Source organism: Corvus hawaiiensis, chromosome 17, assembly GCF_020740725.1.
Source record: "Corvus hawaiiensis isolate bCorHaw1 chromosome 17, bCorHaw1.pri.cur, whole genome shotgun sequence".
In the NCBI taxonomy this organism is placed as follows: domain Eukaryota; kingdom Metazoa; phylum Chordata; class Aves; order Passeriformes; family Corvidae; genus Corvus; species Corvus hawaiiensis.
In genome coordinates, this window is record NC_063229.1 from 8,756,313 (window position 1) to 8,770,912 (window position 14,600).

Consider the following 14,600-nt stretch of genomic DNA (forward strand, 5'->3'; position numbering starts at 1 on the left):
AGATTTTTGTCTCCTGTAGTGCTCGAGGAACCTCGAGAAGTGGCTCCTGAGGATTGTCCCACCCATCCTGCAGCTGCCAGCTCCTTCCTGGCAGATGGTGTTTCCTTCCTGTGCTGGGACACCCCCATGGCCACTCCTGGCCATAAGGGCGCTTTTGTTCTGGTGTCCTCAACACTTAATACCTTTGTGAGATCAAATGTGCTTTTTTTGATAACCTGGTGCGTCTTACACAACAAGGGGATAATACACACCTAAATAAATCCCTATGGAATGTGAGCTCAGGTTATCTGTGCCTGGCTCTGGACAGAGCCTTGCACAACCAGCACCAGCAGGCTCCATGTGGGACCTGCTGCCAGCGGGAGCTGCTCCAAAGAGCTCCAAAGGAGAGGGAGATATCAGCAAGAGCTGTGCCAGCACTGCATTGCAATCTCCCCTCTGCCCCTCATCAGTCAGGCACGAGAGAGGGCTCCAGCAGGGCACCCACGTGCACCCAACCCAGTGCCCCTGCGAGAGGCTGTTTCACAGCTGGTGCCACAGGCTGTGCTTCAGAAATGCTCTCTTGAGGTACCAGTTCATCCTCTGAAGGCACAGCCTCCCCACCCATCCATGTGGCAGAGGGGCATGGAGCAGGCAAACAGGTGTGGGGAGCCAGAAACACATCTGAATAAATATCCAGAGAAGGAAATACTGTGACAGTGAAAGATTTTATTGAAAGAGCAATACAAGAGCAACCTTTATGCCTAAGAGCTCTGCTTCCTGGCTATGGATGTTAGAAGCAGCCACAGGAACCCCCAAACATCCACCAGCCAAGAAGTTTTCCCACCCTGATGCTGGCCAAAGGCTGTTGCCTGTCCTGCTCAGGCCACAGCCACAGCATGGGGCAGGGCTTGAGAGAAAGGAAGAGGGAGAGAGTGGAGCAGAGCAGGACTTGGGGTGCATGTGCTGCCTCAGAAAGGGAACAGCATCGAGGCTCCTCCTGAGCAGAATCTTTCTAGAGTGGTCTGGCCGGAAAACTCGTCCACCTGGAAGAAGCAGCACAAAAACGACTCAGTTGTTTCATTCAGACTTTCACCAGCTTTTTCCCATACCCCAGGTGAGGTTTTCCTGTGGTTCCACACCAGCAGAGGGAAACTGGGAGCAGCCCATGGGAAATGAGGCTGGCCAGGGTGGGATGGGGGTGTGGGATCTGCACATCCCAGCCCTGGGTGGGCACATTCCCACTCCCCAGGACACAGCACGGTGGGAAAATGCAATTCTTACATCAGTGATGTCAACTTCAGCGTTCCTGAGGCTGGTGTTAAGGACATTGGGCAGTGGGACTGACACATGGAAGGCATCTGCAAAAACAGGCGTAAGAATCTTGTCACAGGGATGAAACCCAGAATGAAGACAGCAAGGGGGGGGGAGAGCCCCGAATCCAGCTGAATTGGAGATGAGAGGGGACCCTGACCCCCATACCTCTAACAGAAGGTACATATACATTTGTGAGGACCTTCTTGAGCCATTCTGTGAGCGAGGAGGCCTGCAGGGAAGAGGGTGTGTCAGTAGCAGAGGAGAGCAGTGGTTATTGGGCCATGTCAGGGTTATCGGTTGAGTTCTACTCAGTGCTATGAAACACAAGCACTAGGAAGCTTCTTCCTCCAGTGAAACACTCCCAGGACTGAGGGTGGATATGCTCTTTGGGTAATTTCTTTTTAATTATTCCTCCCCCATTCCCAGCACCCCCACTGTGCTGCCAACAAGTGAGGAGAGACACCCAAGTGTCACTGCTGTACAGCACAGAAGGATCTGCAGGACAGAGAGCAATTGCCCTCTGCCAAGAGAAGTAGAAGGGTGAAAACTGAAGAAGAATTAGCTTTTGGTTTTCCTCCCCTACACAGAGCCTCTGGCCATTGCATCACTCACTGCAGCACCTCGATCCAGGGCATGCACTTACAGTGGAAGCGTCAAGACTCGAGGGGAACCGTGTCAGGTTGATGCTACAAAAGATGAAAACAAGGAAGAGTTGGGATGTGTTGGTGCAGCCTACTCCAGGCCCTTTCTCAGTCTGGAATTTTCCTCACCCTCATAAAGATACAGGATTTTAAAAACAGAACAACTTTTTTACAACTGTCTCATCACATCAGCCATACATTTGGTCTGAGGTGGGGGCTGGGATGAGGCAGGAAGGCTCCAGCAGCCCTTGACATCTTTACTATGTCTACGTCACTGTCCCCCCTCACTGCCACCAGCTCCATTTGTCCCCAGGCAGAGCCCCCCCACCCGCAGAGCTGGGCTCTACCTGTCAAGAGCCAGGGAGGTTTGCAATTTGCCATCAGAGACTGATGGGGTGATGTTCAGAACAATGTCCTGGAAATGGAACAATGAAAGAAATGAGGTTATTCCCCTGCACAGCTCCCAAGACTGAAAAGTGTATTTGTAAATTACCCATTCTGAGAAAAAACACTTGTCTGTGCCGAGAAGCCACATTTTTGTGACAGATGGCATCATGTATCTCTCTCCCCAGGGTTCACCTTCCTGTCTTTATTTTGTGTTATTCCTGAAAGATTTCACTTACGTTTTATGCTTGGTTATGAGCTTGTTTAAAGGACTGGGCATCACTGTTTTGATGATGCAGTAAATACAAAAGTGCAAATGCTGCAGGGCCAAGGGTAGGGCAAGCCAAGGGGATGCCAGCAGTCATCCAGCCTCAGCCATCGCCCTGTTCAGGGATCTCATCTCCTGGGAGCTCACTCACCACATCGAAGGAGAACAGGAGCCCCTGGGAGGTCTGCAGGGCGGGACTGATGGCGTCGATAGAGGCTTTGAGGGTGACAGTGGCTCTTCCGTCCCTCACAGTCACCACTGGCTCGTTGCTCACTCGGACACGCAGCTCCAGTGGCAGAGAGTCAGGGAGGACCCGGGCGAGCTGCAGGGGCAGAGGAGGTCAGGGCAAGGGTGGGGTGAGTGGTGGGGTTGGAATCAATGCACATGGAGGAGGTGACTGACCTGGGGGATGAACGGGAAAAGGGCATCCATGGTCAGCGAGCTGCTCTCGGGAACCTGTGGGAACAGCACCGGTGACGTCGCTGCCCGGGAGGGTTCGTGCAAAGCCCACGCTGGCCTCAGCTGGACCCCACAAACACAAGCAGGCAACGCTGGGTGTCCTTGGGTCACCCAAGAGCAACCAGGACACTGACCTGGCCTTGCAGAGGGAATTTGCTACCCGTCAAGCTGGTGATGCTGAGGTTGAGGGCTCCCTGCCCCTGGACCTGCTCCAGCAGGGCGCTGAGGGTGTCCTGGGAAAGGCTGAGCCGTGGCGGGCGGCCGGTGGCCAACTTCAGGCTGGCAGTGAGTGGCAGCCCCTGCATGGGGGTTGTCATGCCACCTCTGGCATTCTCAGAGAGGAGCTACAGGGGACAGAGCAGGGAGGGATGTTGGTGGGGCTCAGAGGATTGCCCTGGGCACCCTGCCTGCCTGTGGACCTCGCAGAGAGGCTCACACGAGGTTTGTTAGCACTTAAATGATCACAGGGCTGCTCCAGGCTGCCCTGGCACAGGCAAGGGCTGCATCTGTTACCCCTTCCCCGTTGGAGCACTGCCACGTATCCTGATTGGAAAGACACATTGCTGATATTTTATGCATGATTCTGGTCCCTGTCAATTACTTTGACAAACCACTTATGAACAGAACATGTCTGTGAGCAGTGACTGCTGCTCCTGTATGAAATTAAACTTTTCTGATTAAAAACTATGAGAGTGCTACAATTAGGCTTAATTAAGTAGCATCAAGCCACTCTTGCTCATGCCACCATCAAGGATTAACAGGCAAAAAATAAGGTAGAGACACAGCAGTGGCAATAGCAGGGTTGTGGCCAGAGCAGACTCATCAGAACCTTCCAGTGAACACGTGCCTGAAGGCAGCTGAAATCTGAGTAGCTCTGACAAACAGCCACCATGTTCCAATGAATCACCCAAAGTCGGAGGTTTTGGGACCGGGGAACATGGTGGCACTTACTTTCAGATCCATCTGGATGGCATCAGCACTGAGGATGGAGAAGGAGGGCAGGTCCCCCAGAGCCCCGAGTGGGAGCACCTCTGTGAACACAGGGAAGAAAACTCTTCAGCTGCAATGGCAGGGGATGCTCCCAAATCCCATGGCCCCAAGAGTTACTGGAACCAGCAGCAGCTCCTGCTCACAGCATTCCCAGCTAGAAAAGCCACTAGAAAACAATATTTTGTAGCAAAATGTTGTTTCTAAAAGCAGCCATTCCTGTGCTGGGTTTCTGCAGGAAGAGCTGTCTGCTGCTGCTGGGGCAGGGAAACTGAATGCTGGGTTTGAGCTGGGAGTTCTGGTTCTAGAAAATTGGTAAAATATTTGTATTTACCTAATGAAAAAAGCCACGCCATGCTCAGGGCAGGATGTCACTGGGAAGAGGGGAACAGGAGGTGTCAACACTTACGGTTCCCGGAGCCGAGCAGGGAGCTCAACACCTTGAGCTTGGCGTTGATGATGTTGCAGCCCTGGGGAGGCAGAGGGAAGTGAGAGGGTCCTGGGACGTGCTGCACCAGTGGGTGACATGGCACCCACACAGCCAGTGACAGTGGGCTCTGCTGGGCTGCACATGTGGGCAGAGCTGCTGCAGGCGGGGCTGGGGGGGACATCCCATCACACAGGACTCAGCATTGGGTGGGTGAGCGGCCCCTTGGAGCCAGCGTGGGTCTCACCCGGGTTAGTGGCTGCTAAACCAGCAGTTGGCTCAGAAATCTGTTTGCCAGCAGAGCCTGGCACAGGTGATGGTGCTGGTGCCTTTCGGCAGGAGGACAGGCTGACCGCCCCGCTGAGTCCACAGCTGTGCAAATATCCACATCCATGGGGCAGCCTGGCCTGCTGCCTGTGCTGCTTGCCCTGCCCACCCAGCACTGTACTGGTGGGTCGCATGAAGGTGGCTCTGCAGACTCACCAGATCCTGCAGGACATTGCTAAGGAGGCGTTTCAAAGGCTCATCCAGAACTGGCACTCTGGGTCTGGTAACAGGAAAATAGGGAATAACAAGTGACAAAGATTAATGCTGGAAAGTAAGAGGATTTTACACAAGAGAAACATGAGGCCTCGCTTGCATCGTCCATACTCAGGGCCGAAATATTACTATTCCCAAGCCCTCTGAATCCTGCCCAGTGCTAGGTTCCCCACACCCAGAAATGTTCTTTTCTTAGCCCAAATCTTAAAAAAAGGTCAACTGTTCCCCTCTGAGCCCAGCAGCTGGATCACCAACAGCACCAAGGTGTCCCACTGCCACAAGTCCCACCTGATTCATACCTCACATAGGTGTTTATGTCAACAGTCTTGCAGTTCAGAGCATTCTGGTGAGCTGTCCACGTGTCCTGGACCAGCATGGTCACATCTACCTCCACCTGCTTGCAGAGCGGCTGGCCCGGCACACTGTCCAGGGGAAGCACAGCAGGCAGCTCAGGACATTTGCTGACCATCTACTTTCCAAAGAGATGGTGACCGCCTGCCCCAAGCCATGCCCCTGATGGACACGCCCTACCTGCTCTCTACCAGCAGCTGGGTGTTGAAGTCCACCTGGTGCCCAAAGCCCGGCAGGGAGTGCAGACTGATTTTGGGGAGGGTGTTGTTCACAATTCTCAGTCTGGATGGTTGAAATAAGGAAAAGGCAGTGAACAGCACATTTGCACAGCCCTTGTCCCTCAGCCCCCAGCACAGCAGCCATGCTCTTGGGGTCCTGCTCACCTGGGTCATCAGGGACCCCCACCTGCTCCATCAGGAGCAGCTTGTGGCACATAAAAGGCACAGGCAGAAAATCCCAGCAGATGAAGCCCTGTTTATGAGCCTGCCCCAAGAGGGGAGGGAGGGGGCTCTGCGTGTGCAGGCTCCAGAACAGGATCTCCTTTCCCTGGCATGGCTCAGACACAGTGGGCTGCTCAGGGACACCATCTCCCACTCTCACTCACCCCATGAGATCTTCACCATTTCTACCAAGAAGGCTGCCAACGAGACCGTTTTTGCCAAGGAGACCATTTTTGCCAATGAGAAGCTCAAGGACGGTGTCAAGGAGAGTATCAACAAGACCATCTTTGCCAAGGAGACCATCAATGACACCACCTTTGCCAAGGAGACCACCGAGGACACCATCCTTGTCAAGCAGACCACCAACTACACCATCTTTGCCAAGGAGACCACCTAGGAGACAATCTCCACCAAGGAGACCATCTCCACCAAGGAGACCACCTAGGAGACCATCTCCACCAAGGAGGCCACCAACAGCTCCATCTTTGCCAAGAAGGCCTCCAACAACTCCATCTTTTCCAAGGAGACTGCCAACAGCACCGTCTTTGCCCAGGAGACCTCCAACAACTCCGTCTTTCCCAAGGAGACTGCCAACAGCACCGTCTTTGCCCAGGAGACCTCCAACAACTCCATCTTTTCCAAGGAGACTGCCTACAGGACCATCTTTTCCAAGGAGACTGCCAACAGCACCGTCTTTGCCCAGGAGACCTCCAACAACTCCATCTTTTCCAAGGAGACTGCCAACAGCACCGTCTTTGCCCAGGAGACCTCCAACAACTCCATCTTTTCCAAGGAGACTGCCTACAGGACCATCTTTTCCAAGGAGACTGCCAACAGCACCGTCTTTGCCCAGAAGACCTCCAACAACTCCGTCTTTTCCAAGGAGACTGCCTACAGGACCGTCTTTTCCAAGGAGACTGCCAACAGCACCGTCTTTGCCCAGGAGACCTCCAACAACTCCATCTTTTCCAAGGAGACTGCCTACAGGACCGTCTTTTCCAAGGAGACTGCCAACAGCACCGTCTTTGCCCAGAAGACCTCCAACAACTCCATCTTTTCCAAGGAGACTGCCTACAGGACCATCTTTTCCAAGGAGACTGCCAACAGCACCGTCTTTGCCCAGGAGACCTCCAACAACTCCGTCTTTTCCAAGGAGACCACCAAGCAGATTGCCACCAAGGAGACCATCCTGAGATCTCTGGGGAAGACCTTTGGCTGGTGAATCTCTCATACCTGAAGAACAGGATGAGAGGTCACTGTGAGCTACGTGGACTCAGCACACAAGCCAGCCTGGCTCTTCCTTCCCCTCCCCTGTCCCTCTTCATACAAATGAGGTGGTGGCACCAGCCACTGTAAAGTATCTGAAGTGCCATCTCCAAAGTGCTGTATAAATGCAAATTACCAGCATTGCCACTACTGCTGGGCAGATCTGGACCAGCTTCTGATTTTCTGAGCATGGTCAAGAGACAAAAGAGCAGAACTGCTCTCAAAAGAAGGATAAATCCTGTCTCTTACATACACTTACCATTCATATCTCCTCTGTCAACCAAGGACAGGAGTCCAAGTCCTTGTGAAGGGATCAGCAGGCTGTTGAGGAGGACAACAGTCCAAAACACCGACATCTTCAGTCCTGATAACTGTGGGAAGTGACTGCCATGAGAGCAGTGCTGGGAGAGTGAGCACCAGTCCATGGAGGGAGGAAAGAGGGGGAGGGAGGAAGGAAAAAGGACAAATGGCTGTCAGGGAAGACAAGATCAGGGAGGAGGCTGCTGGCACCTCTACTGCCTACTCATCACACTGGTGATGATGGACAGTAATCCTCCTGGTGGCACTTTCCTGCAGGAGAAACCAGAATGTCAACACCAGTTACTCCAAAGACCAATGGCCACAGCAGCCATGGGGAAAGTGAGTGGTTGTTGGGATGTTCCTGCTGCGACCCCCTCAGTGCTGGTGAGTAATGGTATGACGTAGCTGTGTGATCTGGGGTACATCCATTCTGGATGGAAATTTCTCTAAGAAACAAATCCTGCATCCTGCATTATGGGAAAATATGACATTTCTGACAACACGATTGTCTCTAGAAGTAAAGCAACATCTCCACAGTACAAATGCACTGGAGAGCACCTCCAGTTTGAATGTCATGATTTCTGCACAAACATCAGAATCTGAGGCTTCCCTCTGCCTGGAAATACCTGATAGAATTGTAAGAAAGAGAAAGTAAACTTTAACATTTCAGTGTCATTGAAATATTTCTGTGGGACCTACAACTTGAAGTAGCTTCTTTTTGTTTTTTAAAGAACCAAAATGAACTTCATTGCTCCAAATCTATCTAAATGTAAATAACTCATCAAAAAGGGATCAAAACACATGTGAGAGGTCTAATTTGTCTTAGCTAGAAATCTATTGCAGATAGTAGAGCTATAGCAAAGATAATTTAAGTGATAATTGTTTATGAAAACCCTGAAATACCCTTTCTTCGGCAAGGACTGCAATCCAATGAACTTGCACATCTCTGCTGGAGAAACTCACACTGAAAGGCACCATTTACTTCTTGGAGGATAATTCAGGCAGGCAGCAGGCAAGAATAACAATTTTTGTTAAAAGGCCACCACTCCCAAAGCAACACTGAGAGTTTGCAGAGACAGAAGCAAGGAACACACTTACTGAGGAATAAATTTGCTCTTACCTGACCAAGCTCTGTCTCCAGCCGATGTCCCTGTCTTCTGAAGATCACCGGGATCCAGGATCTTCATATATAGAGCTTTACAGAAGGAAAAAGGCAGGTGATGTCATTTGGGACATCCAGAATAATTGGTGGGGAGCAAAACAAACAAGGTCTTGTTTCTGGTGACTTCCACTGCAAATATTTCCTTGGAGATATTAGGAGTTAGGTAAATCATTGAGCAACGACCTGTAGGCGCAGACTCAGCCAGCTCCGGGTGCCTGGTTTGGAACATCATCCTTTCAGCCTGTCAAGATGCAGACGTGGCTGAGATGTCATGCCCTGATAAAATACCTTTCTTTTTCTTTTCTTTTCTTATTTTTTTTCCAAATAAAATTGATGTTCTGACTGAAAAATGTATCAAAACACTGGCCATCCGTGGCTGTTCATACTTCTGCAGTTCTCAGGGCTGCAGTACTGAGCAGTAAGCCCATGTGTGGGGATGTGTCACCTGTTATGATAAATGAAGGGCCAGGCAGCACCTTTTCCAGTGTAAAGACAGACTGTGGAGATAGTAAAATAGCCAGGTATTCCCTGTCCAGGCCAGCAGGACATGCTCAGCATTCCCATCCAACTTGCCTACAGCCTGATCGGATGTCACAGCCTAACAGATACCCTGAGCTGACAGACTCTTTGGAGAGACACCACCCAACTGGAAAATGCTGCCCTTATCTAACTGGTGTGGAATTGCTTCCAAGCCCATCACCTCTGCTCGGAGTGCTCCAGAGGGCTGGAGATGGGATGTGCTTTAACAGGAAGATACTGTTAGGAGGCTGATGCCATTGACCTGGAAGTTCCCAGGCCAGAGTTTGTTGGTTTGTGGTATTTTTGAAGTCCTGGAAGGATTGTTGATCCCATTGTGGGCACACCTTCCTATCATACTGCCCCATGCAACAGATGTGCTGCAGCTGCCCAGGGTCTTCTGCCTCCTCCCTGCAGCTCTGTCCAGGCCCCTGCCCTGATTGCTGCCCAGGAGACACAAAGATAATACAGTTTCCCTGCCCTAAAGAGCAGCAGCTCTTTGGGGCAGGGAAAAGAAACCTTCTTCCATAGGCCCCGGACCAAACACGGTCCCCGTGCATGGAGCACATCCCAACAAGCACAGCAAAAGCTGCCTGTGCTGGAGGGAGAATGCACCAGCCCAGGGGACTGGGGTGAACTCTTTGCTCCCAGATGTCCTCATTGACAACAGGAGTGAATAGTGATGGCTGCTCCCCAGCCCTGCTGAAAAATAATCCCAAAAAATTGCTTGCTCAGTGTTAATACTTTCTGTAAACTTGGAAATAAATATTTCCAGCAGATGAGCCAGCTTTGGACACACATTATTTCCAGCTTTGAAAAAATACCTTAATTAAAGGCCAAGGAAGGGGTGGCAAAGATGTCAAAGCACTGAAGGAGTTGACACTCTCCTTGCAACCTGATCAGCCAGGACCTCCAGAGCACAAAGCCCGGCTGTCATGGTGAGATCATGACCTTTGATAAGATGGACGAGGGTGTTAACAAGATGGTATTAAGTTATCATCCATCGTGAATCGCTTCATACTCATGGGAGCCACTGTCCAAAACCTGAATTACCATGAAGACAGCCCCTATACTGGTCAGTGCACAGGGAAGGGGCAGGGTGGCACCTCTGGGAATAGCTCCTGTGCAGTGACCTTTCAGGCATGACAGCAACCTGGCCTCTCCCCAGCGGCTGCTGAATGCAGAGGTCTCTGACCATTGGATATTTTGAAAAAAACAAAGCAGATTCCCATAAAGAGAATGAAGCTGTGATGTCCAGGTCTCGCTAAAGTGACTTTCAAAGCCCCAAGAACACAAAGCCAAATCACTGAGCGAGGACAGAAACACGGAGCAAACCAGAACGGATTTGGTCAAAGGGAGAAGAATAGGACTGGTGTGAACAGACAGGTTCAATTCTCTATTCTTGGATCACCTGAAATGGAGCTGTCAGGCAGAGACTATGGGGCACGTATCCCTGAGAAGAATCGGAGGCCTTGATGGTAGCAGGAGGTCAGCAGGCTCCAGTCAGTGCAGCCTGGGGAAATGTCATAGCCATCGCTGGAAAATGAGGTAGATCTGCTCTGCTCTCCCATTGATGGCAACATTCAGACGTGGCCTGTCTGCCTGAGGAAACCCAGGTTTGCCCTGCCATCCTTCTGGAACCACTGAGAGACTGGTACATCCCTGCTGCTGAGGGATCAGGGCTGCTGGGTCTGTGTAGGGCTCCAGGGGACAGTGCTGGACAAGGCTGCACATCCACCCCAGGTCACCAGCACCAGTGACATGATAGTGTGGCTCAGCAGAGGGGCTGTTTCACAAAGAATTAACTAGGTGCTCTGTGAGATCCCCACTCTCAAATTCTCTAGGAAAGCAGTGGACAGTTATTTGGATTCATTTTTTTGCTCTGATCAGAGGATTGAAACTCAAACCATTTAATTTGTTTGTTAGCTCACAAAAGAACAATAAGGACAATTTGACCCGTGTTTGCAGTGACATGAAGAGAGGCATCACAAGCCCCAGTTTTCATGGGGAGCTGGTTTTACAGCTCCTTCCTCACTGTTGAGAACTCCCAAGGAGAATGAGTCCTTACACGTGATGCAGAACAAATCCCTGTGGAGAACAGACGGGGTTCTCGGAGCCCGCCTCCCCAGCAGGTTTTCCTGGGGGTAAAACACAACAGTCTTTCCAAAAATATCCTCCATTCAGTGCCAGCTTCCTGTCACCAGGAAAGATGTTCAAATCATGTCAATGAAGTCAGGATCGAAGCTGTTTGACTTACTAATGACAAGAAATTATCCAGGAGTCAGCGACTTACACACACAGGATCAATATCAGTGAAGCAGCTGATAAATCCCAACACCAGCCCGAACCTAACTCCTTCTGAGGTCCTAAACCCCGGGCACAGTCCCCACCCCTCACAGCACGTGCACCCGGGAGCAGGGGGTCACTTTCTTGCACCCCTGACTTGTGGGAGGTGTGGATGCAAATGTGATTTATTTAGGGATCAGCTCCTTCAGGACATGGCCTCTGCCCAGCCATGCCCAGCTGGCTCTGGCAGTGCATGGCAGGACAGTCTCGCCGTGGGGTCATGAGGTCTTTTTATCTCAGCTTGTGGAATCAAACTCTTGGAAAGCCAAAGAAAGGAAGAAACACCCCAGGAAGCCCAGCACCCTGCTGCTCCCTCCCCCACCCATTCCCACTGACTCCTGGCCACAGTGGGGATTGGGGATTGCAGCCACAGAGTCCCCATCCTCAGGTCTCAGTGACAGGTATGTCCAGCACCAGTGTGTTCTGTGGATTTAACAGCAAAAAGCACCTGGGTGGGATTTAACAGCTGATTCTGTGCTTGGGTGTGATGGACTGATGGCACAAAGTCTTGGGGTGACCCAGGGTATGGCAAAGCCACCACGGCAGCGTCCCTACCTTGCCCCCATTGATGCTGTGGGTGCTGCCCAGCAGGTCGGACAGGATCCCTGCACACAGCACCCCTGAAATGAGTAGGAGACACTGTCAGAGACATCTCAGCCATGGTGAGCACTGCCAGCATCTCCAGCATTTCCCTGCTTACCAAAGGATTTTGGGAATACTCAGAGGGAAAATTAACAGGGTGGGAATTCTCGGGTTTGTGTATTTTAGTTTAGTCTCTGCTTTTGGCATACTTCCCACGAGTTAAATAGATAAATGGATGCAGCAAGGTGGGGGATTTTACTGCCATTTCAGCTGGTTTTAGGTGTGGTTAAGGGAGATGTGTTGATTTTTGGAGACTTCAGAAAGCTTGTGATAGCAAGGGGGTTTGATTCTGAGGACAGGAGCAATGTTCAAGGAGGCTTCAGAGAAGCTGTCTGCATCCTTTGCAGTGGCTCTGTCCATGCAGATCCCTCCTGCCTCCGAAGGACTGGGCAGACAGAACCCAACTGGAGGCACTGCCCAACACTTCCCCCCTCCAGCTCCACTGCAATGGAAGGGGCCAGCAAGTGACTGTCCTAAAGAGTCCCTGACAGTCCTGGGGACAGGAGGAATGTGCCAGGTATCCCACCCCACAGGTGCCACACCAGGGAGAGTTACTGGTGGCCAAAACACCCCCATGAATGCACATGGTACACTGGGAGCAGGGATCACTTCTGAGCATTTGTGCCCGTGGGAAAATTGTTTAGGAGGCTGATTCATCATTTGTTATTCCTTGAAATGTAATTCCTTGAAATGTAATTCCTTGAAATAACATTTTCATTTTCAGGATTAACTCCGGTTTTTCTGTGGGTTTTTTTTAATGAATCTGGTATTGATAACGAAAGCAGCTGGAGAGGCTGTAAGGAGAAAATTCCTGGTACAGTGTTACACAAACTGAGATTCCCAGCAGCAATCCCAGCTCGATGCAGACCCCTGGTTCACACCAAACATCCCCAGCGGGGAGGAAGCCAAGGCCACATGAGATAGACGCAGGGAAGGAGAACTCAGCATCCTGCTCACCCTCAGCAAACTCCTCACCCCAGTCTTGGCCTCCAGAACCCCCCTTGCTCTCTGGAAGTCACCTTCCAGAGAGGGGCTGCTTCCCACACAGAGAATTTTCTCTGCCTTGAACCAGGACAACTTCATCTCTCCAGGTTTTAGGTCAGCTGGATTATGTCATGGTGACCCTCGTCTATTTTTAACCCACTGTTAGAATAAGCTGTAAAAAACTCGGGCAGAGACAAAGGAGGTTCTGTGTGACAGTGCAGGAGTGAGAGGCAGCGTGTGCCCTCTCGCACTCAGAGGGACTGTCCCTCTGCTGTGCTGGCACCGGAGAGCAGCAGCCACGTTACAGTCACAGAGCGAGGGAGAGCCACAACTTTTCTTCCGAAACATCCAACTCTGCCTCCAGATTGCTGTGCTGCAAGGGGAAAGGAGGAGCAAAAGGGAGTCCCCACCAGGATCCTAGTCCCCCCCGAGTTCTCCATGCCCATAGGACACCGCACACAGACATATTCCTAACCAACATCCCTGTCTGCTGCCCCACGTCTCCCATTTTTCTTAGATGTTCCAGGATTTGCATTTGGATCAGGTGCTGGGTGCTTTGCTCTGCAATGAAATGGAGCAACAAACTCCACAGGAAACACTGAGCTGAGGGGAAATCAACACCTCTGAAAAAACGGATTTCAGGAATGTCACCACTCCAAGACCCAGTGGCAGCCAGCAGCACCCACCTTCAGATCCAGCTCTATGGAAGTTGCACTGATCAGCAGCGGGGTTCAGCAAAGGGTGAACCAGAAATCCCCAGAGGGATTTCGGCTGCATGGAAGCAAAGAAGGATAACTAACCAGAAGTTACCAGATCTGCACTTTGCCCTTTGACAGGGGAAGGGAAGGAGATGGATGGATGGATGGATGGATGGATGGATGCCAACTTACAAATCGTGGTGGTGAATTTTGCATTCACAAGGCCGAGCACTGCATCCACAGCTGCACACAGCTGTAGGGTGAGAAGAAAGGTGTGAGAGAACCTTGCACAGACACTTCTGGTGGGAGCAGAGCTTTGAGGCTGCCAGACCAGTGCAGAACCCACCCACAAACACTGGGAGCCTCCACTGTTGGTTACACAGATCAGGGCTTGCTTCAGTTTCTCTGTCCCTGGCTGAATGGGGTTATTCTGGATTAAACATGCCTTAAGCTGAGCAAAGAGCAGGGCCAGAGCCCCACAGGTATCTGACTAAGAAGGACTGACTTTATGACATGTTAGGGGGCTGCAAGTTGCCCTTTGACAAGGCTTTGGGAACCAGGTGCTCAACCCCAAGGACAGCTCTGTCCGTGCATCACATCCCTACCCGCCAGGCTGGGACAAGGAGGCTTCCAGCAGCACCAGTGCATTTGCTGCATAAACCCAGGAATGGCTGGAAATGCTCCTTTTCGCCAGTCTGAAAGCTCCTTTGTGTGGCAAAACTGTGAAACCTGTTACGGTGCACTGAGAAAAAGGAGGAGGCGGAGGAGGAGGCGGAGGAGGAAAAGGAGGAGGAGATGATCTCTGGGAAACAAGGATGGGAGGAGGATGGGACTTACCAGAGCTGGCAGCACTTTGTGAAGGGTGCTGTGAAGGACCCTGCTCATGACTTGGACCG

At 51.4% G+C, this 14,600-nt stretch overlaps 1 protein-coding gene across 2 annotated transcripts; it reads right to left on the reverse strand.

The window, feature by feature from the left end:
- Positions 1-685: 685 nt before the first annotated feature.
- LOC125334742 (BPI fold-containing family B member 3-like) lies at positions 686-14,600 on the reverse strand. 2 transcript variants are annotated; one of them, XM_048321871.1, is made up of 18 exons: positions 14,542-14,600; positions 8,477-8,551; positions 7,316-7,427; positions 6,919-7,023; positions 5,955-6,828; positions 5,531-5,632; positions 5,299-5,421; positions 4,943-5,006; positions 4,442-4,502; positions 3,997-4,076; positions 3,180-3,389; positions 2,989-3,042; positions 2,738-2,908; positions 2,282-2,349; positions 1,937-1,979; positions 1,459-1,522; positions 1,261-1,337; positions 686-1,022 (listed from the first exon to the last, which is right to left on the reverse strand). In XM_048321871.1, exons 3-18 carry the CDS (start codon positions 7,410-7,412, stop codon positions 948-950), a joined length of 2,268 nt encoding a protein of 755 aa, XP_048177828.1. In that variant the 5' UTR covers positions 7,413-7,427; positions 8,477-8,551; positions 14,542-14,600; the 3' UTR covers positions 686-947. The 2 variants fall into 2 exon arrangements, with proteins under 2 accessions (XP_048177828.1, XP_048177829.1); XM_048321872.1 differs by lacking the exon at positions 14,542-14,600 and having other exon boundaries at positions 8,477-8,631.